Genomic DNA, 22,504 nt, shown 5'->3' with positions numbered 1-22,504 from the left:
GCATGTGACAGCCCAGCAAACAGTTGGTCTTGTTGTTCTCACACTGTCAGGCACGTGCCCACCAGATGCATTCACAAAAAAAAAAAGCATTGGCAGCCATTGAAAACAGACAGGAGCTTATAAACAACTGGCAAAAAAGGTAAAAGCAGATTACAGAAAAGGCTGAAAGGCCACACCACAAAAATACATTAAAAAAAACACACATCTGAAAAATAGAGAGAAAACTAGACTTGAGGTTTTCACAATGGCAGGACAATAGACCCCAATGCTTCTACCCAGCTCTCTCTCATTTCTCTTTTCACTTTTGACAAATAAAGAGTGTCCCTTTTGTTTCAGAAGTTTGTTATAGGTCATTCCCTGCTCTTTGCCATTCTGATGGTGCCTGTGCCCCTGACAACCTCTGGTAGCCAGCCACCCCCTTGCAATATGTAAGTATAGACTTATGACAGCTAAACAGATACAAAGATGGTAGGCAACATGGACAAAAATTCACATCATAGTATATATGCAATGCTAGCACATGCAAGTAAGAATTTCATTGCATTCTGTATATGTATATTCTGTATTCTGGTCTTTTTCAGTTGCAGCTCCAAAACTCTGGAACGATTTGTCATTGCACGTTAGGAAGGCTCCTTCACTTTTTCAAAAACACACTTTTACTCCCTGGCCTTTAACCCAGTATGATATGTTGACTATCTGTGTACTTTTTATTATGAATTTTATGTGTTTCTATTTCTTTTTACCTTTGGTTATTGTGTGTCTGATATGTTGGGTTTTATTGTACAGCACTTTGGCCAGCCTTTATGTTATTTTTAATGTGCTTTATAAATAAATATGTGACAATATGACCCTATACACTTATATCCATCTATTTTTCCAATTATGATGTCACCTGTAGGACTGCAAACAAAGGAGCAGCCAACCTTGCATGGCACAGCACATTCACAAACAACAGGGTATTTTTGAGGCACCAGTTAAACTAAACACACACTTATTTTTCCATTACAGAATCTTAAGAGGCTAGACCCAGTTCACATGCCATTACGTACAAGTCAGGAACTAACAGAGTTCTTACTCACACACACTCACACACACACACATACAAAGAATCGACATTGAACAGAGTGGAATTTGAATCTTTTGGCTATGCTGGAGTACTGTTAATCACAGTATGACTGTCTTATCCATAATTACATTTTCCACTTCAATAATATACTTTTATTTGGTTCTATATGCCTTTAATTTACAACTGAATTTAAAAGTTTAGAAAATGGAGGGGTGTTTTATAAAAACAGAACCTAAGAAACAATCAAACGACAACACATAATATTCTCAACAGCACTCAATCCATTTCAGAGTCACAGGGCTCGAGGCTTTCTCAGCATCACTGGGGAGGGCAAGGTAGGACACAAATCCTGGACAGGTCACCTGGCCATCCATGTTCACACAATACCAATCAGAGTCATTATTTAACATTAAGAAGTCTATCTTTGGGAAGAAAAGCCAGAATACCCAGACAAGCATCAATGATGACATGGGGAGAAAGTGTAAACTTCACATTTAAAAAGATTTAAATCTCAGATTCTGGATCCATGAGCAGAAGGGATAATCACTGCACCTCCTAGTTTCATATACAGTACATTCAAAACCAATTGAAAAAATATACCAATAAAACAAGCTGGTGAAAAAACACAAAAAAATGCTTATTGCAGAGTTATACGCATTTATTAAAAGAAGCAAGAAATGGCTAATTTTCATTAAAATGAATATTAGTGTATAACACATAATTGTAAGGATGCAATAGTAAGAATCACATGTATAGTCAAATCAGCTCAAGAAATAAATCTTTACTTTTTATTACAAATGAATTATTTGTAGTGTCTTTGCCTAAAAAGAACAATAAATAGTTACCCTTCTTTTGGCTTTTGAGCCTTCATGATCATGTTTGGCTGCTTCACGTTCATGATTTTTACCAGAGCAGAAAAGTATGCTTTATAACTTTATTAGACAAATCAATTTGGAAAACTACAGGTACTGCACTCTGATTAAAATTAAATCAACATGTTATAGGAATATTATTTTGAGTGCTGCATTGTGCAAAACAAAAAGTAAATATTTAGTAATTCTGTGGAAGATTTTGACATTTTCAAGTAGTTGATAAAACATTCATCCATCTACCCATTTTGTAACTTACTCATCCAGTTCAGAGTTGCAGAAAAGTTGATTAAACAAACCAGGCTAATTAATCTGTTATAAACAGAAACAGGCAGGGCACGGTGGCACAGTGTTTAGTGCTACTGTGTCACTGCTCCTATACACACCACACACATTTTAAATATGTTTTTGTTCATTGGAGATTACAAATGAGTGTAGGTCTGCAGGTGCCCCGTCAACGGATGACCCATACCTTATCACCATTCCTACCAGCCCCACCACTCTGAACTGGATTAAAAGGATTTGCCAGTGGACAGAAGGTAACAGAATGCAATACAAAGAGTATGAGCTCAATGAATGTTTCCTATCTTTTATACATAAACAACAGTTTACCAACATGACATTAATTGATAATTAAGAAATGCACAGTACCCATAATAAATCTGAATCATTACAAAACTGGTTTAAAAAGGACTCATATATGTATCTTCAAGACCAGAGACGCAGGGTGCCATCAGAACCTCCTGATATCAGGTATTCACCTTTGTGGTCAAAACACACACACTGCACAGCATCTTCATGCCCCACTAAGTCAGACAGCTTTCCTGAACTAAGGTCTAAGAGTTTCACTGAGCCATCATTGCTAGCTATAGCGACTAGATGACCTAGGGGGTCAAAAGTGACTTGATTGCTTGGGTGCGGACCAGCATCAATCGTTAACATTGCTGTCACTCTTCGCACATCCCATAGCTTGACAGTTCCATAGGAGTCACAGGACACAATTGTGTCTCCCATCATGTTGAAGTTTGCATCGTTGCAGGAATGCAAATGGCCATAAAATGTCTGAGCACAGAGGCCAGTCCTTGCATCCCAAAGTGAGAGGGTTTTGTCAGCTGAGCTTGTAAGCAAGGTGTTAGAGAAGGGTAGGAACACAATGCTGTTGACAGCATCAGCATGACCACGCAGTGTATATCGGCATCTCTCGCTGTTGAGGTCCCAGATTTTGCCAGTGTTGTCCATGGAACAGGATGCCAGGAAATCACCACATGAGTGCCAAGCACAGCCCCAGACTGCATGGCTGTGACCTTCAAAAGTGAGGACACACTCACCCTTAGCAAAATCCCAGACCTTCACAGTAGTGTCGCCACTGCCAGTGGCCAACTTGCCTCCACCAGGATGAAAACAACAGCTGGACAACCAGTCACTGTGACCTTCTCCAGTCATCATAATGTCACCATTTGGAAGTGACCACATCTTCCACAGATGATCATCACCTGTGGTGACTATGACCTGCTTCCGAGGATGCAAAGCCAAGCTGCTAACTGGAAGTTCATGCACATTCAAGGTACTGGCTAGCCTGTACCCAGATTTATGACTAGCACTTGCTTTGATTTGGGAAAGGTACGGATTGACTCTAGTATCCACTGGAAATTCAGAGTCATTTGGGTGCCTACTCCTCACATATTTGCTTGGGTGTCTGGGTTCCAATGCTTCACTGTCCTGCTTTCTGTCATCCTGGGTTTCTCGTAATTCTTGACTTGATGAACTTGAGGGAGGCATTTCATACTCTGGCTTTACATTGCGAAGAGTAGCTTGTAGACCTGTCACCTCGGCGACAGCTCTGTCTCTTTCCAAACTGGTCAGCATTTTCTGTTTAAGCGCAGTCTTGTATTTATCATTCAGCTGCTTCAGTGCTGGCTCATAGGATGCATAGTGTTTCTTCACTCGTTTAATGTCACCTATCAGGCGGTTCTTCTCCTGCACGACACGTCTGTACTGCATCCTGTGGAAATCCCGTTCCTTCTGCAGCTTCACCACTATTTCTGCTGCCTTAAATGCTGCTTGCTTGTAACTCTCAATCTGCTTTCTTAGGCTCTTAAGCTCATTATCTAACAGCTGGTTCTGGGCATAGACATCAGGAACAAATGACACTTGCTCCAAATTGAGAATTCCTCGGTGCATCATTTCGTACCACTCAGTTTGGAAGCAGTCAAAAGTCTTATGCATTCCCATCTTGATCAAAAAGTTTCGCAAAAAATCATCAACTATTTCTGGATGTTTTGTCTGGGCTTCTTTTGTTGAGGCTGGTCTCTGGGGAGTCGCTTCAGTTTCCTCTAGCTGACCAAGGACAGCTTTCATAGCGCTTTCCAGGTCTTCACTGGCATCCCCAAGGCTCCAGTCTTCGTCAGGCTGCATCTCCTCATACTGGTAATCATCTTCGTTATATTCACTTACGGAGACCCTTTCCAGATAGTACGCGCCTTCTTCCATCTCGGCTGCTTCTGCTGAGGACGAATTTGCCATGCTGCCTGCTTCTTCGCTGCGTTTGTACAATGTTTACATAGATACCGTTCTGTTGCTACGGAAACGAAACTCTGACTCTCGCGCGAGCTTGGCAAGCGCTGCGAGTTTATCCGGGTACATTAACACTAATAAAGTTTTCAATAGCAGTGGTAAGGTGTAAATAAAGTTATGTGAATTTGAAGAGTAGGATACGCAACATGGCCGATTATAAAGAGGCGCCCTTGGCGACTCGTCCCATTACGTTAGAACGCGGCGAATATTTTGATTTGTCCTTGGAAAAAAGAAGGGCAGAAGAAGAAAGGCTGGCCGTCCGAGCCAGACTGAAAAGGGAATACCAAATTCAGCTGAACAACCCGCATAGGAAGACGGTGATTGTAAGTATGGAGCAGTGGTGTTTCAAAGGAGACAGGCTAAATCGGCAAATTTTAAGAAATTTTAAACCCTGCTGCCCGTTGTATTTTTTTCTCTTTAACAATCAGTGTGGTGTATATCCGTGATAATATAGGTAGTATTAACCAACGTAATGATTAACGATATGACTAGATTTGCAAATTTCTTAGTGCTGACCTTGATGTCCAGCCATTCTGAACCTTTTCCTCTGCAATCAAGTGCTGTGCGTTTCGCCGTTTATTTTGTTACTTTATTTTATTATATACACTACTGTGTTTTTCACCATACATATACAGTGCAATAAAAGGTTGAGACAGTGTGTCAAGTAAAGTTTGCAGATGTGATTTAGAGTACAATTTTTTTATTTATTTTTTTTAATATACAGGGATTGCACCAAAAAAAACAAAAAAAAAACGTTAAGTGATATCAAGGCTTTCCAACGCAATTCTTACGAACACAATAGCCTCTCCAGTTTCCCCTCCCATTTAAAGATGTGCACCCAAGACTATGTGGTCACTCTAAACTAGCCTGATATGTGCAAGTTCATTGTCGTGGATTGACGTCTCATTAAAGCTTGAGTTTTAGTTGATAAGTCATGCGACTCATAATTTCATTGTTCTCTGTGGACATGATAACTGTAGTACCCTGTGAACAAACGTTATGGGGTAAACTCAAACTTTGCACCGTTCTTTAATGGGAAAACTGACTAAAACAAGTTTCCCTGTGCTCTGAGAGTGTATTTAGTACCCTCATTATTTTTTTTAATTTATTTTATAATCGTATATTAGTTGTCCCAAGGTGAAATTTTACATTTTTGCAGAAGCTCAAGAAATCTAACGAACAACTACTCCCTAACACGCACAAGCTTTACAAAACAGGGAAGAGAGAAATAACAGTGAGACATTACGCCGATGTATTGCCATTGGTGTAAAGGAGCCCCAGTAGCGTTTCTTAAAACAATACTACTGATTAATTTCTTGGCTGAAAGTACTTAATTGGTAATTTGTCATAGAAGGATGTCTAACCATCAGTTTTGTCTTCATTCTTTCTTCCACTATTACCCCCAGTGGGTCAAGAGTGTATCTCATAACAGAGTCTGCCATTTTAATTGGTGTGTTGATTCAGTGGGTCTCTCTTGAAGTGATGTTACTGGCCCAGCACACTACTCCTTGGAAAAATCTCAGAATTGTAGAACATGTAAAGGATGTCACTGCCCACCAAAAGAAATGCAGTCTCAAAGTCCTGCTCTTATATAGTTTCTCAGTGTTATGAGAACCGCCCAGTCTATCACTGAAGTGGGCCTTCCAAATATCTATAGCAGTGCATCACATCCACATCCCCTTCCTGAATGATGATTGGATGTAGAGGCCCTTTAATGCAGCGAGTCAATAACCAGTTCTTGGTTCACTGATGCTGAGTTTCAGATGCTTGGCACCAAGTTCTCTGTGTGACCCCTGTACTCTATCCCATCTCCCTTGTCAATACACATGTAAAATGTACTATTTTAATAATTTAATAATGTGCAAAATCAACATTATTTCAGTTTCTAGCAGTGGTTGTTAAACATACAATTGTGAGTGTTTGGTCCATCCTCTTTTTGTTAGTGTCACTGCATCTGACTCGGTGGTTTGTTTTTGGAAGCCTAAAGAGATGCTTTCCTCAATTCCGCCTTGAATCACATGACCTTCATTCTGCTTGGTGGTTTTGGGTGCACTGTTTACTCAGCCTTATTATTCTCTAAATAACTTGGATTAAAATTGACTTTTAGATGCTACCATGTAGATGTAAAGTGAGATTAACTAAATGTTTACTTTGTACTGATAAAGTGAAACCATTAAAGCTAACTTCAGAAAATAGATACAGATTAGGTTTCCATATATCCCATTCAGTTCCAAGTCTAAGAAGATAATTTGATTGTTGTTTTGTAGCATGGTGATCAGAACTGAACACAGCACGGTGTATGTATTCATAAAGCAGTTGAATATAAATTGACATTTTGCTCTTTTAACTACTTCTGCACATTATGGAGAAAATGGCAAGAATGGTGTGTTGACTTCCTGTGTCAGTCGTCGTTCTTTGTTGGTGAGCATCCCTCACGTTGCAGTTTTAACGATATTCTTTTTACCAGTACATAGCATTTTGCACTTGTCTCCATTAAGATACATTTTCTAAGTACTTACCCATTCTTGAAAATTGTGAGTGTAGCATTCAAAAAATGATTTCATTGAGTTTTGCTTCTACATGGTTTTCAGAGTTGTGCCTGTTTCAGGCAGCTTGTTAAAGCCGTTTCAATAACACATATCAAATGCACACTGACAAAACAAATAAATGGAAGTCATATTACAGTATGCAGTAGCTTTCTTCAGGTTTTCTTTGGCCTTTAAGTAAAGCATAAAAGTACCAGTTGGTGTCAAAAAGGAAAAAGGAGTGATGCTCATTTAGGTACTGCACCTTGTATTATACATTACTAGCCGAAGCCCGCCGTCGCATACAGCGTTATAAGAATAGGAACGGAAAACGGTGAGAAAGGAATTCAGTATAACAAAGGCTTAGGAAACCACCGTCGCAGTACAACAAAAATGGCAAGGAGCGAAACCAATGCCAATGGTCGAGAGAATACCTTCCTGTAGCAGGCTACGGAAAACATAGACATGTATAGATAGACGCTGCATTCACTCAGTGTTGCCCAGTTGACACGATAAGTCAGCGTGTCTGCCCTATTGCGAGTGGTAAAAGTGCCATTTAAACTAATACAGGTAGACATGGAAACCGGATTTTCTGATGAAAAAACAATAACGCTTAAAACAGTATCGTTTACATACAACAGATTTTGGCGAATCGTTTACATGCAATTATTTATATCCATTTATACACCAATAATGGCAATTATTAAATAATAATAATTATTTTTATTATTAAATAATTCCTCCCCTATAAGTAACATTTCTTGGACTGTTTTCTTCCATCTCCGAAAACATTTCTAGACTTCGTCCTGTTCTTGGGCAACATAATACTAAAGTATCGGTTAATGCCCGAGTCACCTCGCGTATAGATTACTGTAATGGTATTCTGTCATCCCACAAAAACGTATCCATCACTTACAATTTATTCAAAATTCTGCTGCCAGGATAATAACCTGCTGTCCTAAATCCACTGAACATACAGTTAGGTCCATAAATATTTGGACAGAGACAACTTTTCTAATTTTGGTTCTGTACATTACCACAATGAATTTTAAATGAAACAACTCGGATGCAGTTGAAGTGCAGACTTTCAGCTTTAATTCAATGGGGAAAACAAAACGATTGCATAAAAATGTGAGGCAACTAAAGCATTTTTTTAACACAATCCCTTCATTTCAGTGGCTCAAAAGTAATTGGACAATTGACTCAAAGGCTATTTGATGGGCAGGTGTGGGCAAGTCCGTCATTATGTCATTATCAATTAAGCAGATAAAAGGCCTGGAGTTGATTTGAGGTGTGGTGCTTGCATGTGGAAGATTTTGCTGTGAACAGACAACATCCGGTCAAAGGTGGAAGAAGCCATCCTTAAGCTGTGAAAACAGAAAAAAAACATCAGAGAAATTGCTATAATATTACGAGTGGCAAAATCTACAGTTTGATACATCCTGAGAATGAAAGCAAGCACTGGTGAATTCAGCAACGCAAAAAGACCTGGACGTCCACGGAAGACAACAGTGGTGGATGATCGCAGAATCATTTCCATGGTGAAGAGAAACCCCTTCACAACAGCCAACCAAGTGAACAACACTCTCCATGGGGTAGGCATATTGATATCCAAGTCTACCATAAAGAGAAGACTGCATGAAAGTAAATACAGAGGGTGCACTGCAAGGTGCAAGCCACTCATAAGCCTCAAGAATAGAAAGGCTAGATTGGACTTTGCTAAAGAACATCTAAAAAAGCCAGCACGGTTCTGGAAAAACATTCTTTGGACAGATGAAACCAAGATCAACCTCTACCAGAATGATGGCAAGAAAAAAAGTATGGAGAAGGCGTGGAATGGCTCATTATCCAAAGCATACCACATCATCTGTAAAACACGGTGGAGGCAGTGTGATGGCTTGGCGTGTATGGCTGCCAGTGGCACTGGGACACTAGTGTTTATTGATGATGTGACACAGGACAGAAGCAGCCGAATGAATTCTGAGGTGTTCAGAGACATACTGTCTGCTCAAATCCAGCTAAATGCAGTCAAATTGATTGGGCAGCGTTTCATGATACAGATGGACAATGACCCAAAACATACAGCCAAAGCAACCCAGGAGTTTATTAAAGCAAGGAAGTGGAAAATTCTTGAATGGCCAAGTCAGTCACCTGATCTTAACCCAATTGAGCATGCATTTCACTTGTTGAAGACTAAACTTTGGACAGAAAGGCCCACAAACAAACAGCAACTGAAAGCCTGGCAGAGCATTAAAAAGGAAGAAACCCAGCATCTGGTGATGTCCATGAGTTCAAGACTTCAGGCTGTCATTGCCAGCAAAGGGTTTTCAACCAAGTATTAGAAATGAACATTTTATTTCCAGTTATTTAATTTGTCCAATTACTTTTGAGCCCCTGAAATGAAGGGATTGTGTTAAAAAATACTTTAGTTGCGTCATATTTTTATGCAATCATTTTGTTCAACCCACTAAATTAAAGCTGAAAGTCTGCACTTCAACTGCATCTGAGTTGTTTCATTTAAAATTCATTGTGATAATGTACAGAATCAAAATAAGAAAAGTTGTCTCTGTCCAAATATTTATGGACCAAACTGTACTACACCTATTCTCTCTCAACTTCACTGGCTCCCTTTTAACTACAGAATACAATACTAAACACTGATCTGAACATTTAAAGCTCTCCACAACCTCACTGATCTCCTACAGACTGACACTCCCTCTCGCTCACTCAGATTCTCATCTGCAGCTCTACTTTCTGTACCACACATCAAACTCTGTGCTATGGGTGCTCGAGCGTCTCTCATAGTGCTCCTCAACTCGGGAATTCTCTTCTCTCTCATATACATCAGCTCGATTCAATAACACATTTTAAAACTGCCCTCAAAACTTATCTTTTCAAACTGCCATACCAATTGTGAATTTTGCACTGTTACTGCCAGTTAACTTTGTTTTTTTTGCTAAATATTGCTGTTTGATCGAGAGCGACGGTAGACGCGAAAATAGGATTAGAGATGGTGGGCAGGGCTCTGTCGTGCGTATCCCATGGTCTTAGAGTTGGTGGGCGGGGCTCTGTGAGTTGGCTGGCGTGTGCTCTTTGTCTTGTGTGCCCTTAGTGAATTATATATATAGATTATTCCTTTCAAACATATCAACTGTCAAGTAACTTCTTGGACAAGCTGACACTACAACTTGCCCCACCATGAGGCTTTTTAAAAAGTTAGCATGTACATTTAATTTTCTTAAACAAGCAGAACAATTCAGCTGCCAAAATTAGTATATACTCATGAGGTAGTCAAATCAACATTGAAGGATTTCATCAAAAGAGGTCATAAAAAGGGCTAATACAAGTTAATGTAAAGGTATCTCTCTGTTATAATACAAAAATCTTATGAGACGAGACTTTTTATCCTGTGATAAGATGTGATCTTTTGAAGAGGCTTTTTGGAATGAAGTCCCACGAGGTGAAGACTTTTAACATGAGATTCTTTCAAGTCACATCGTACTTGCAACCATTTTCAAACAAGACTACGGTCCTCTCACCTCTCATTCGTGTAAATGCTTTTGTCAGACACACTTCTTGCGCTCTCAGCTCTTATAAATTTTAACGTTTTCCTCAGTTTAAATTCCTACTAAAAAAGAAGACCCATTATGTCCAAATCTTATTGAAGAATTTCATCACGATCGGTTTTCAACAGAAGAAATGAGAACACTGGCAATCCTAGCACCTACAAATGAGGAAGTCAAACAAATTTATTTCAAAAACATTGATCTGTAACGTGGCAAAATGGTTAAACACGTATCAATAGACTGTACTGAAACAGTTAGTGGTGATCGTGTTGAAGATGAAAACATCAACTTACAATATCATGAAGAATATCTACAACCATTAACACTGTCCGGTCTTCCACTGGACGAATTACTGTAGAAAGAATGATGTATCCATGAAAGATAATGTAGTACATATCCTGTGGATAACATGAAACAGCAAAGGAGATTTTGGCATGCCATTCGTATTAAAAAGTTGTTTCCCGTTAGAATAGCTTTTGCAAAGACAATTAACCAATCTCGGAGCCAAACATTCGAGAAAGTCATTTTATTTAATAGGGAGAAAGTAGCAAAATGCAATCACGGGTAGTTATGTTGCGTGGATGCAAATGTAACACTTCATATGAAAATTGCAATCTGTTTAAATTGTCCATTCAGATCCCCATACGCGAGCGGCAGAACTGCAAAGAGGCGTATCGCTGGCCCAGGGGGTTGACGAGCAAAGCAAGCAGGGGGCCGAGCCCCCTAGTTTTTGTAAATATTTAAGAATTAAATATACCCAAGTATAAGCCCATTATTTATGGATTAAACTAGTACTCGATGCCACATAGAAAGGTCATACTTGGTGTTGCTGTACCTGTCTCTATACTGAGTATAAAGGTGAATGGAATGCTGGATTAGTTATCTTGTTTGAACGACATGTAAATGAAAGAATGCAGTCTTAAGGCTTTCTGGCACGGGTGATCAACTTTAGAAATTTTACTTTAGCTTTACTGTAATTTTTTTTGTTACAAAATTTTAATTTTTATGATTTTGTCAGAGTGCCTCATACTTTGCTCTGCTTACTCAAATGATATATGGTTTATTGCTTAATCAGTATACAGGTGGGAATTTTATGTTATCCTTTTTTAAAAAAAAAAAAAGTGACAAATGTTGACATTGCTGCAGATTTCAGTGCCATTTAATTAGTTTGCTATGCTGAAATAGACAAAAGGTGCTTATATTGCTGCCTATTATAGGTTAATGAACCTTTAGGGAAGTAAGTTCCATTCATTCTCAAACCAAGCTTTTGTTAGATTGAAACTTCTCTTTTGTAAATGAAAGTTGCACTATCACAATCCTTAAATGGTTTGACGAGGATGCAATTATTGCTGTTGCTCTCTTATGACTCCAAGGACTTGTGTTCTGTTACTAACTGTGGTCACTTGTCTGTGTAGGCTTACTTGTTAGATTAATTGTCTATTATTTACTGGCCCAGTATGCATTGTTGTGCCTGGTGAAAGGCAAATTTGTCAGTGCCATTCATGTTTGGTTTTCGTGGGCTTCAGCTTTTGAACCTAAACATGTGAATACATTACCTTTCATATATAAATCAAGCTTTATTAAATTTTGGTATTCTTTACAAATCTGTTAGCCGTCATTTTCAAGGACATAGAATTTGCCAGATTCACTTACATGAGATTACATGTAATTTTTGTTTGTTTTGGAGTGCTTCACAAATAATATTGAAAGTACGTGAAATTATTTGCATGGCAGTATAGTTGAAATATGTTGAGGCATTTCTTGCCACCTGTTTTAGAGTCAGTATGTGAATAAGAATGGTGTATTGCTATTTTTTTAAATAGGTGTTTCAGCCATGCAGTTACATTACCAGTAATGTGTGCTGCTAGACTTGTACTGGAGTTAAAGTCAACTTTTAAATAATTAAAGGAGTATTAAGAGGAGATCTTTCTGAAGTAGTAGGTAGTTACTCTTAATTTCAGCTATTACTTTAAAATTTTCATAAGAGGATACAAGTCTCCACTAGAAGCATCTTGCAGTACAATAAGACGTCTCCAGTACAGGTTTCCACAAGATTTTCATGGCCATTACACAAAAGTGTAATATATTTTCTAAAAGGCTGACCTCCAAATCTGACATTTACATAATATGTTGTCAGGAAACTGTATTGCAATTATTAGCATAATAACTAAAATTTATAATTCTCCTTTTTTAGGAAGATCCTGCCCTCACAAGATGGACCTATGCACGTGCAAATGTGTACCCGAATTTTAGGCCTACACCTAAAACTTCATTTCTGGGTGCTATGTGTACGATTACACCTCTCTTATTCTGGTACTATGTTTTCAAGACAGACCGGGTAAGCACTCTTTGGAAGGGTGGAAGGGACTGCATAAAATGGAATATACATGCAATATAAATTTTATTATCTTTATGTATTTAAATGTTTTTTTTAATTTACTCAGTAGATTATTCCCTAATATTTGCCTAAACAATAACTCAATGGCAAGGTTTAACTATGGATATCATTACTAAAAATGCCATGATTAGGGTTTTTTTACCATATGAAGACAGTAACAAATTTTTTTTTCCCCTCTTTCTCTTGGGGTACATTATTTTTTTTTTAAGTGTTCTTTTGGGAAAAAAAATCATTTATTAAAAGTTTTGCTATGTAAAATGTATGCAGTATGTAACTGCATCTACTTAAAAAAAATATATATATATATATATTTGTTGTACATTATTTTGGCTGTTGAATACAATTCTCTGTCTCTCTCTCTCTATTTAGATGGATAGATAGATAAATAGATTTGTAAGAAACTAAATAACCCAAAATTTCAGAATTTAAATTTGGTGTCTTTAGAGAATTTTTTTTTTTTCTTGTCCATATTTGTCAATAATACTACTTTACCAACTCAGATTACACTATAACATCACGCACCACAGCACTGACAGATGCCGAAGACAAAGAGTAGCAGCCGCTCATTGACAATGAAGGTCTCCTGCAGAAGTGATGAGCGGTGTTGACAGATAGGTGGTATGATAAGTGAAGAAGGGCAGGTGTCTTAGACAGAAAAAAAGACACAGCATTGAACTGTGAAGTAGGAGGAGCAAGGAATGTTGGGTTAAAATCTGTTTCCATTCACAATGCCAGTTTAATTTGTATATTGCTTTTAATCAATTAAAAATCCCTTTAATTAGTAATGTACCTATTACACATCATATATGTGTAAAAGGACATGGAAAATCTGTAGAGTATTTTATTGTCTACTAGCAAAATACCCGCGCTTCGCAATGGCGAACTACTGCCTTAAAATTTTTATTAAGAAGAAAATTAAACCTTTTTAAACTGAGGGAAAATATACCAATAATTATTTAAGGATCTCTTTGTATACCACATTGTTAGTTCGGCCCTCCGGTTGTAATATGACCAAGCTGTGCGCTGAGCTTACTCTTGAGCATGCAACGTACAGTTGGCCATGTGAAAAGTAATCTTGTCTGAAATCTCACAGCTTGGATTGCTGCTGTCATAATCGGTTTGAGTTTCATGGTTTGTTTCAATTATGACAGTATTTGCAAGACTTGTGTTGAAGTGACATTTGGCATCTGTCGAGCGTTGTAAGCATACGACCGGTTTCATCGATAACTTCACATCCAGCTTTTTAGAGTTTAAACATTCATAAACATCAAAGTGTCCACTGCTGAAATCATCACCTGTGAATCTAAGATGTTTAAGAGGCATTGGCGGTTGTCAAAAGGTGTAAAATATTTGGCCATTTCGGTTTACTTGAAAGCGACAACCGAACAATTCAGCGGCAGCCATCAACTCACATGCAGAACCATAGGTGAAGGGCTTAAGCATTTCACTCTTATAGTGCGCCTGTGTAGTATAATTATCTCCTGTACTGTCATCAGTCCACACCTTGAACCTGTCCCAGTCATTCAATACATAAGAGCCTGATATGGCCGTGCAATATGTAACAGAGAGAATGGAAAAGGCAGGTGCCATCTCCGGGCATGGAAACCACTCGGTAAGTGACAGTTCTTTGATTGATGGTGATCACCTCGATAGACATGTTAATGGGGGTATGGTTGGAATGATAAAGGAAATGGGTACCTGAACAATGTAAAGTAAGTCTAAAATACCTACACAATAACTATAATCGTAATAAACGAACAATAAAACAGCGGAGAAACCATGGATTAAATAAAAAGGCTGTAATTATCAGCAGGACGACGTGAATCCCATGGCGAAGCAAGGAAGGGAATGTAGAGACCGGAGAGACAGACAGCCTTATATAGGCAGGCAGCCAACAATGTGGGAGTAGTTGGGATGGGGGACCCAACGCCGCCTCACATGGTGACGAGGTGCAGGCTATGGACGTATATATGTACGTAAGTAGGATTCAGTTAGCGTTGTGAACCCGCGTACCAAATTTCTTGAAGATGGGCCCATAAGTAACAAAGATTGTTGAAAAGTTCAATATGGCGGCCGACAGTGGCATCTTAGCACCGAAATAAGTATGTACATTGGTTTCGGTTAGCGCAGGGAAGCCGCCTACCAAATTTCGTGAAGATGGGGCCATAAATAAGAAAGTTCAACATGGCAGACGTTGTCGACCATTACGCGTAGAATTTCGAAATGAACCCTGCTTAACTTTTGTAAGTAAGCTGTAAGGAATGAGCCTGCCAAATTTCAGCCTTCTACCTACACATTTGGAGAATTAGTGAGTGAGATTGGTCGGTCGGTCGGTCGCCTTTTATTAGTATAGATCATTGTGTGAATATGGTGTAGAAGTATTCGGTTTGGAAATCTGGCATCAAATGATCCATATTTTAGTTATTGCAGTGAGAGTGATACCAAGCTTTCTCATGTAGCGCAAATAGCCACAATTACAATGATGTTGTAATGTGTATGAATGATGAAATCTCAACCTCTGCTGCCACTTGCGAATTGTTAACTGCACCAGAAATTTTCACAACTGTATTTGAAGTTTACAGAAATTATGCATTTACTAAATTTAGAGTAATCTGTCGGACATTAAAGATTTGACTTCACAGGCGCTTTATGCAGAGGTCATTTTGATGTTTACAAACCTATTATTGCTTTTGATCTTTCTCAAACTCAAAATTGGTTACACTCAGCATCACAATCAGGCATTTTCTCGTGTTTATCTGATGTGACCGAATTATCTCAAAACCATTCTGATAAAACAGGAAAATGTAAGCGCTGTACTAGATATACAGACAATATCAGATGAAATAAAAAAAAAAAAAAAGGCAGCTAAGTAATGACCAAAAATACTAAAGACAACAGAGTTGCGGTTGCTAAATGCATGCATAAACATCAAGAAATTCACAGACCTGCAATTACTAAATATACAGTGCATCCGGAAAGTATTCACAGCGCATCACTTTTTCCACATTTTATGTTACAGCCTTATTCCAAAATGGATTAAATTCATTTTTTTCCTCAGAATTCTACACACAACACCCCATAATGACAATGTAAAAGAAGTTTATTTGAGGTTTTTGCAAATTTATTAAAAATAAAAAAAACTGAGAAATCACATGCACATAAGTATTCACAACCTTTGCTCAATACTTTTGTCGATGCACCTTTGGCAGCAATTGCAGCCTCAAGTCTTTTTGAATATGATGCCACAAGCTTGGAGCACCTATCTTGGCCAGTTTCGCCCATTCCTCTTTGCAGCACCTCTCAAACTCCATCAGGTTGGATGGGAAGCGTCGGTGCACAGCCATTTTAAGATCTCTCCAGAGATGTTCAATCCGATTCAAGTCTGGCCTCTGGCTGGGCCACTCAAGAACATTCACAGAGTTGTCCTGAAGCCACTACTTTGATATCTTGGCTGTGTGCTTAGGGTCATTGTCCTGCTGAAAGATGAACCATCACCCCAGTCTGAGGTCAAGAGTGCTCTGGAGCAGGTTTTCATCCAGGATGTCTCTGTACATTGCTGCAGACATCTTTCCTTTTATCCTGACTAGTCTCCCAGTTCCTGCCGCTGAAAAACATCCCCACAGCATGATGCTGCTGCCACCACCATGCTTCACTGTAGGGATGGTGGTATTGTCCTGGTGATGAGCGGTGCCTGGTTTCCTCCAAACGTGACGACCTGGTATTCACACCAGAGAGTTCAATCTTTGTCTCATCAGACCAGAGAATTTTGTTTCTCATGGTCTGAGAGTCCTTCAGGTGCCTTTTGGCAAACTCCAGGAGGGCTGCCATGTGCCTTTTTACTAAGGAGTGGCTTCCATGTGGTCACTCTACCATGCAGGTCTGATTGGTGGATTGCTGCAGAGATGGTTGTCCTTCTGGAAGGTTCTCCTCTCTCCACAGAGGACCTCTGGAGCTCTGACAGAGTGACCATCGGGTTTTTGGTCACCTCCCCGACTAAGGCCCTTCTCCCCCTATCGCTCAGTTTAGATGGCCGGCCAGCTCTAGGAAGAGTCCTGGTGGTTTCGAACTTCTTCCACTTATGGATGATGGAGGCCACTGTGCTCATTGGGACCTTCAAAGCATCACAAATTTTTCTGTAACCTTCCCCAGATTTGTGCCTCGAAACAATCCTGTCTCGGAGGTCTACAGACAATTCCTTTGACTTCATGCTTGGTTTGTGCTCTGACATGAACTGTCAACGGTGGGACCTTATATAGAAAGGTGTGTGCCTTTCCAAATCATGTCCAATCAACTGAATTTACCACAGGTGGACTCCAATTAAGCTGCAGAAACATCTCAAGGATGATCAGGGGAAACAGGATGCACCTGAGCTCAAATTTGAGCTTCATGGCAAAGGCTGTGAATACTTATGTACATGTGCTTTCTCAATTTTTTTATTTTTAATAAATTTGCAAAAATCTTAAACTTTTTTCACTTTGTCATTATGGGGTGTTGTGTGTAGAATTCTGAGGAAAAAAATGAATTTAATCCATTTTGGAGTAAGCCCGTAACATAAGAAAATGTGGAAAAAGTGATGTGCTGTGAATACTTTCCGGATGTACTGTACCTCAAAACATAATATAAACTGAGAAACATCCATTTGACATGCAAATCAAAGATACTTGTTTTGAGTAAAAATGCCAATGATTGGTTTAATTATAATTGTCATTCACACTCATATTGATTTTGAATCTAATAAAGAAATTCTTAAAGGTTCAATTAATGTTTAAATGTCTGTATTTGCATGCATTGAAATGGACTGATGAACCCACCTGGAATGCGTTGCAAAAGTGGGAAAATCAATCAACTTTGATTTACCAAAACATATTAAAAGTTTAACAGTTGGTTTACACCTGGACTCGGTACTATATGAAAATATAATTGTTTGTTTCAAATTACATTAATTGGTGCAAAAAGAATAAACCAAGGCAATTTCATGCCAAATGTTAAAGTACAAGGACAGGTGTATCACCATCGTCTTGGGAAATTTCCCAGGTGAAGCCAGGTAGCACATCAAGTATTATATAAAATGACAATATTTGGATGCCAACGGTAAAGGTAGGTAAATTTTTCCATACATGTGTGATACACCTTGTCCTTTTACAACATTAAACAAATCTATTGTATTTTATTTAGTTTTGTTTGCTTTGTAGGATGCAAAACTAAATTTATTTTATTGTTGAGTTTAGTACAGAAATGCTTTAAAAGCAGAAAAAAACTCCCATGATGTTGATTCAAACCTGTGTGCTTCCTTTTTCCTTGTCCTACATTTGAAAAATATAAATGTCTTATTGCTGCCTATACAAACTTCGAATTCTGGTTTCTGCACTGAACTAATTCAAATTCTGCCTAAGTCTTATTGAATAATTAGCTCTACTTTCCTTCATATCTCTTGTCTCAACTCATATGTTGCTGAGGTACTTATGCTACCATGTCTTTGGAATTGATGCTCAGATCTTCCTTTCATTTCCTCCCTTAATTCTTAAATTTAACACAATATCCTCTCTACCATCTTTAGTTGGGTGAACGAACAGCCTTCAATTAAACATCTCTCGAACTCCATTATCGTGTGGTTTTTTTTTTCTCTCTATAATACTTTTTTTTTAAATGTTGATTTTATCTTTGGATAAGATACCCTCCTTTTAATCAATGCATTTCCTCATTGACCCACTACTGTTGCTTTTACAATTTACATCCACAGAATCCAAACTGTTATGTTTCTTGAATATTACTCAAGACCAAATGCTAGCATTTCACTTTTCTAGTTTGCCCAGAATGCTGCTGTCAGATTGGTGTGTTTTTATCTGTCACTTCACACAGAACTGTTTCACGTGACCCACTTGCTTTCTAATGCCTCTATGGTCTGCTTTAAACCTCTTGACCTGATCTTAATTTCCTTGTTGTTGTAATTATTGTCTTCCTTACCTGAAATTTGAAAGTATAACTTATGAGAAAGATTTAGAAGTCGTAGTAGACACCTCACTATCTACAGGGTGGTCCAGATCTAATTATGCAGATCCAGATTGTCTGGATGACTTTGATTCATGCGGGGACGATTCCAGTTCGGTGCAAAGATGATTCTTCATGTCGTCAGTTTGCACACTTCTCGATGGTCCGAGACTTCGTGTGATTTTTTTTATGTAATAAACTTAAGTTATAGCTTAATGAAAATTGCATAATTAGACCTGGACTACCCTATACATCCAGACAGTGTACTAAAGTGATCAAAAAAGCTGATAGGATGTGAAGTTGCATATCACTGTGTGGAGTGCAAGTCAATAACTTAACTGCTAACGTTGCATAACACACTAGTGAGATTTCACCTGGAGTACTGTTTTCGGTTTTGGTCTCCGTATTACAAAAAAGACATAGTAGCCTTAGAAAGTCCAGAAAGCAGCTAGGCTGATTCTGGAACTGAGAGGTTTTAACTATGAGGAGAGGTTGAAGGAGATTAAGAGGGTACTTAAATGAAGAAAGGAATTACAGAGGATCCCAGTCGTTGTTGAATATATCCTTATTAAATAAAGAACAAAATTTTAGAAATATCACGTCTTTAAACAACTCGCACACCCAGGTATTACTGAGCATATACATACATACATACATACATACATCAATTCAAGAACATTGGTGACATTGTGGTGGGGGGATGAGAATAAGAAGGAATTTCAGCATAATGTGGAGGGAGTAAAAACCTTACAGTATCTTGGGTGCACTTTGCAAGTGTCCTGTAAAAATGAATATTCTGTCCTCGAACTGCACAGAGAAGAGTTCTAAAGATGCCTTCTTGGAATGGAGCGAAATGGGACTGAAATAAATAAATGCCTCAGAGCTTCAGAGTTAATCACCAACTATAATTTCTGCTTCAGGACTTACTAATTTATGATTGCAGATTTGATTTTAGGAAAGAAAGAAATTTGAGACTACCATTTTGAGTGGATGTTTTTAAAATCTGTACTTATATATTGTATGCGAAAATTTTTTGAAATAGGTTACTTTTAAGATAGTCGTATTAACTCCACTTTATAATGGCTTGTCTTTATCCACCTTTAGCTTGCTTTCTCATAACAATATAAATTATTGTGTTAAATAACTTTTAATATCAGATGTACACTGATCAGCGACAACATTAAATCACTGACAAGTGAAGTGAATAACATTTATCATCTTGGTACAATGGCACATGTCAAAGGGTGGGATATATTTAGGCAGAAAGTGAATAATTCATTCTAGAAGGTGAAGTGTTGGAAGCAGCCAATAGAATATTAGATAAGGATTGATCATTGCTGGTGAAAAATATATATATATATATATATATATATATATATATATATATATATATATATATATATATATATATATATATATACTGCTCAAAAGAATTAAAGGAACACTTTTTAATCAGAGTATAGCATCAAGTCAATGAAACTTCTGGGATATTAATCTGGTCAGTTAAGTAGCAGAGGGGGTTGTTAATCAGTTTCAGCTGCTGTGGTGTTAATGAAATTAACAACAGATGCACTAGAGGGGCAACAATGAGATGACCCCCAAAACAGGAATGGTTTAACAGGTGGAGGCCACTGACATTTTTCCCTCCTCATCTTTTCTGACTGTTTCTTCACTAGTTTTGCATTTGGCTACAGTCAGTGTCACTACTGGTAGCATGAGGCGATACCTGGACCCTACAGAGGTTGCACAGGTAGTCCAACTTCTCCAGGATGGCACATCAATACGTGTCATTGCCAGAAGGTTTGCTGTGTCTCCCTGCACAGTCTCAAGGGCATGGAGGAGATTCTAGGAGACAAGCAGTTACTCTTGGAGAGCTGGAGAGGGCCATAGAAGGTCCATAACCCATCAGCAGGACCAGTATCTGCTCCTTTGGGCAAGGAGGAACAGGATGAGCACTGCCAGAGCCCTACAAAATGACCTCCAGCAGGCCACTGGTGTGAATGTCTCTGACCAAACAACCAGAAAGACTTCATGAGGGTGACCCAAGGGCCCCATGTCCTCTAATGGGCCCTGAGCTCACTGCCCAGCAGCATGCAGCTCGATTGGCATTCGCCATAGAATACCAGAATTGGCAGATGCACCACTGGTGCCCTGTGCTTTTTACAGATGAGAGCAGGTTCACCCTGAGCACGTGACAGAAGTGAAAGGGTCTGGAGAAGCCATGGAGAACATTATGCTGCCTGTAACATCATTCAGCATGAGCAGTTTGGTGGTGGGTTAATGATTGTCTGGGGAGGCATATCCATGGAGGGTCACACAGACCGCTACAGGCTTGACAAAGGCACCTTGGCTGCCATTAGGTATCAGGATGAAATCCTTGGACCCATTGTCAGACCCTATGCTGGTACAGTGGCTCCTGGTGCACGACAATTCCTGGCCTCATGTGGTGAGAGTATGCAGGCAGTTCCTGGAGGATGAAGGAATTGATACCATTGACTGGCCACCACACTTTCCTGACCTAAATCCAATAGAACACCTCTGGGACATTATGTTTTGGTCCATCCAATGCCACCAGGTTGCACCTCAGACTGTCCAGGAGCTCAGTGATGCCCTGGTCCAGATCTGGGAGGAGATCCCCACAACACCATCTGTCATCTCATTAGAAGCATGCACCGATGTTGTCAGGCATGTATACAAGAACACAGGGGCCATACAAAGTGCTGCGTACAATTTGGAGTTGCTGCAATTCAATTTGGGCAAAATGGACTAGCCTGCCACATCATTTTTCACTCTGATTTTTGGGGCGTCTTTGAATTCAGGGCTCTGTAGGTTGATCATTTTCATTTCCATCAAGCGATGTGGCATCCTTTCGTTCCTAACACATTACCCAGTCTATATCAGTATAGATATCCAGGAGGATTTCTTTTCCCATTGAGATCTGATGTGTTTTCAAAGTGTTCCTTTAATTTTTTGAGCAGTTTATATATATATATATATATATATATATATATATATATATATATATATATATATATATATATATAAATATATAATTTTTTTTTTTTTTTTTTTTTTGCAGTCTTGTCTAGAAATCAATTGTTTCCTTTTTCATTTTCCTTTAGGATCGTAAAGAACAATTAATCCAAGAAGGCAAATATGAGAGGAAATTTCAACTGTCTTCCTAAATAGTCTTTTGAAAAGATGGCATTAAAAATGAACTCTTGTATACTGATTAATATAGTAAATTTATTGTGAAATAAATGTGTATCTTCTAGAGTGGTTTCTTTCATTTATTACTATTTAGAATTGTTTAAGAAGTAATGGTATTTGCATTCAGTATTTAACTTAATTTACTGAACATTTTCACATTTCTTTAGGAGAAATTAGAATTAGAAATATTATAAATGTGCTGTAACATTTAGATAAGTCATTTTGGGAAGTTTGGGAAGCACAGGCCTATGAATCCTGGAAGGGTTTCATGGCACAGTCTAAAACCGGATTCTAATAAAATGTAATTG

At 38.5% G+C, this 22,504-nt stretch overlaps 2 protein-coding genes across 2 annotated transcripts; one reads left to right on the top strand and one right to left on the bottom strand.

Annotated features, from left to right (window-relative positions):
- Positions 1–1,715: 1,715 nt before the first annotated feature.
- LOC120523906 (sperm-associated antigen 16 protein-like) lies at positions 1,716–4,605 on the bottom strand. Its single transcript, XM_039745609.1, has one exon. It carries the CDS (start codon positions 4,456–4,458, stop codon positions 2,644–2,646), a length of 1,815 nt encoding a protein of 604 aa, XP_039601543.1. The 5' UTR covers positions 4,459–4,605; the 3' UTR covers positions 1,716–2,643.
- Positions 4,599–22,262, top strand: ndufb4 (NADH:ubiquinone oxidoreductase subunit B4). The gene is made up of 3 exons (XM_039745610.1): positions 4,599–4,832; positions 12,795–12,938; positions 22,109–22,262. Exons 1-3 carry the CDS (start codon positions 4,656–4,658, stop codon positions 22,169–22,171), a joined length of 384 nt encoding a protein of 127 aa, XP_039601544.1. The 5' UTR covers positions 4,599–4,655; the 3' UTR covers positions 22,172–22,262.
- The last annotated feature ends 242 nt before the right edge of the window (positions 22,263–22,504 follow it).

This window comes from Polypterus senegalus, chromosome 2, assembly GCF_016835505.1.
Source record: "Polypterus senegalus isolate Bchr_013 chromosome 2, ASM1683550v1, whole genome shotgun sequence".
Classification (NCBI taxonomy): Eukaryota; Metazoa; Chordata; class Cladistia; order Polypteriformes; family Polypteridae; genus Polypterus; species Polypterus senegalus.
The sequence above is the reverse complement of the archived record's forward strand: the minus strand, read 5'-3'. Positions and strand labels throughout refer to the sequence as shown.

Excerpts from the sequence above, each read along its gene's own strand:
- LOC120523906 (XM_039745609.1), bottom strand. The coding sequence starts at position 4,458 with ATGGCAAATTCGTCCTCAGCAGAAGCAGCCGAGATGGAAGAAGGCGCG.
- ndufb4 (XM_039745610.1), top strand. The coding sequence starts at position 4,656 with ATGGCCGATTATAAAGAGGCGCCCTTGGCGACTCGTCCCATTACGTTA. Across the intron at positions 4,833-12,794 it reads CGCATAGGAAGACGGTGATT|GAAGATCCTGCCCTCACAAG; the intron begins GTAAGTATGGAG and ends CTCCTTTTTTAG. Across the intron at positions 12,939-22,108 it reads ATGTTTTCAAGACAGACCGG|GATCGTAAAGAACAATTAAT; the intron begins GTAAGCACTCTT and ends ATTTTCCTTTAG.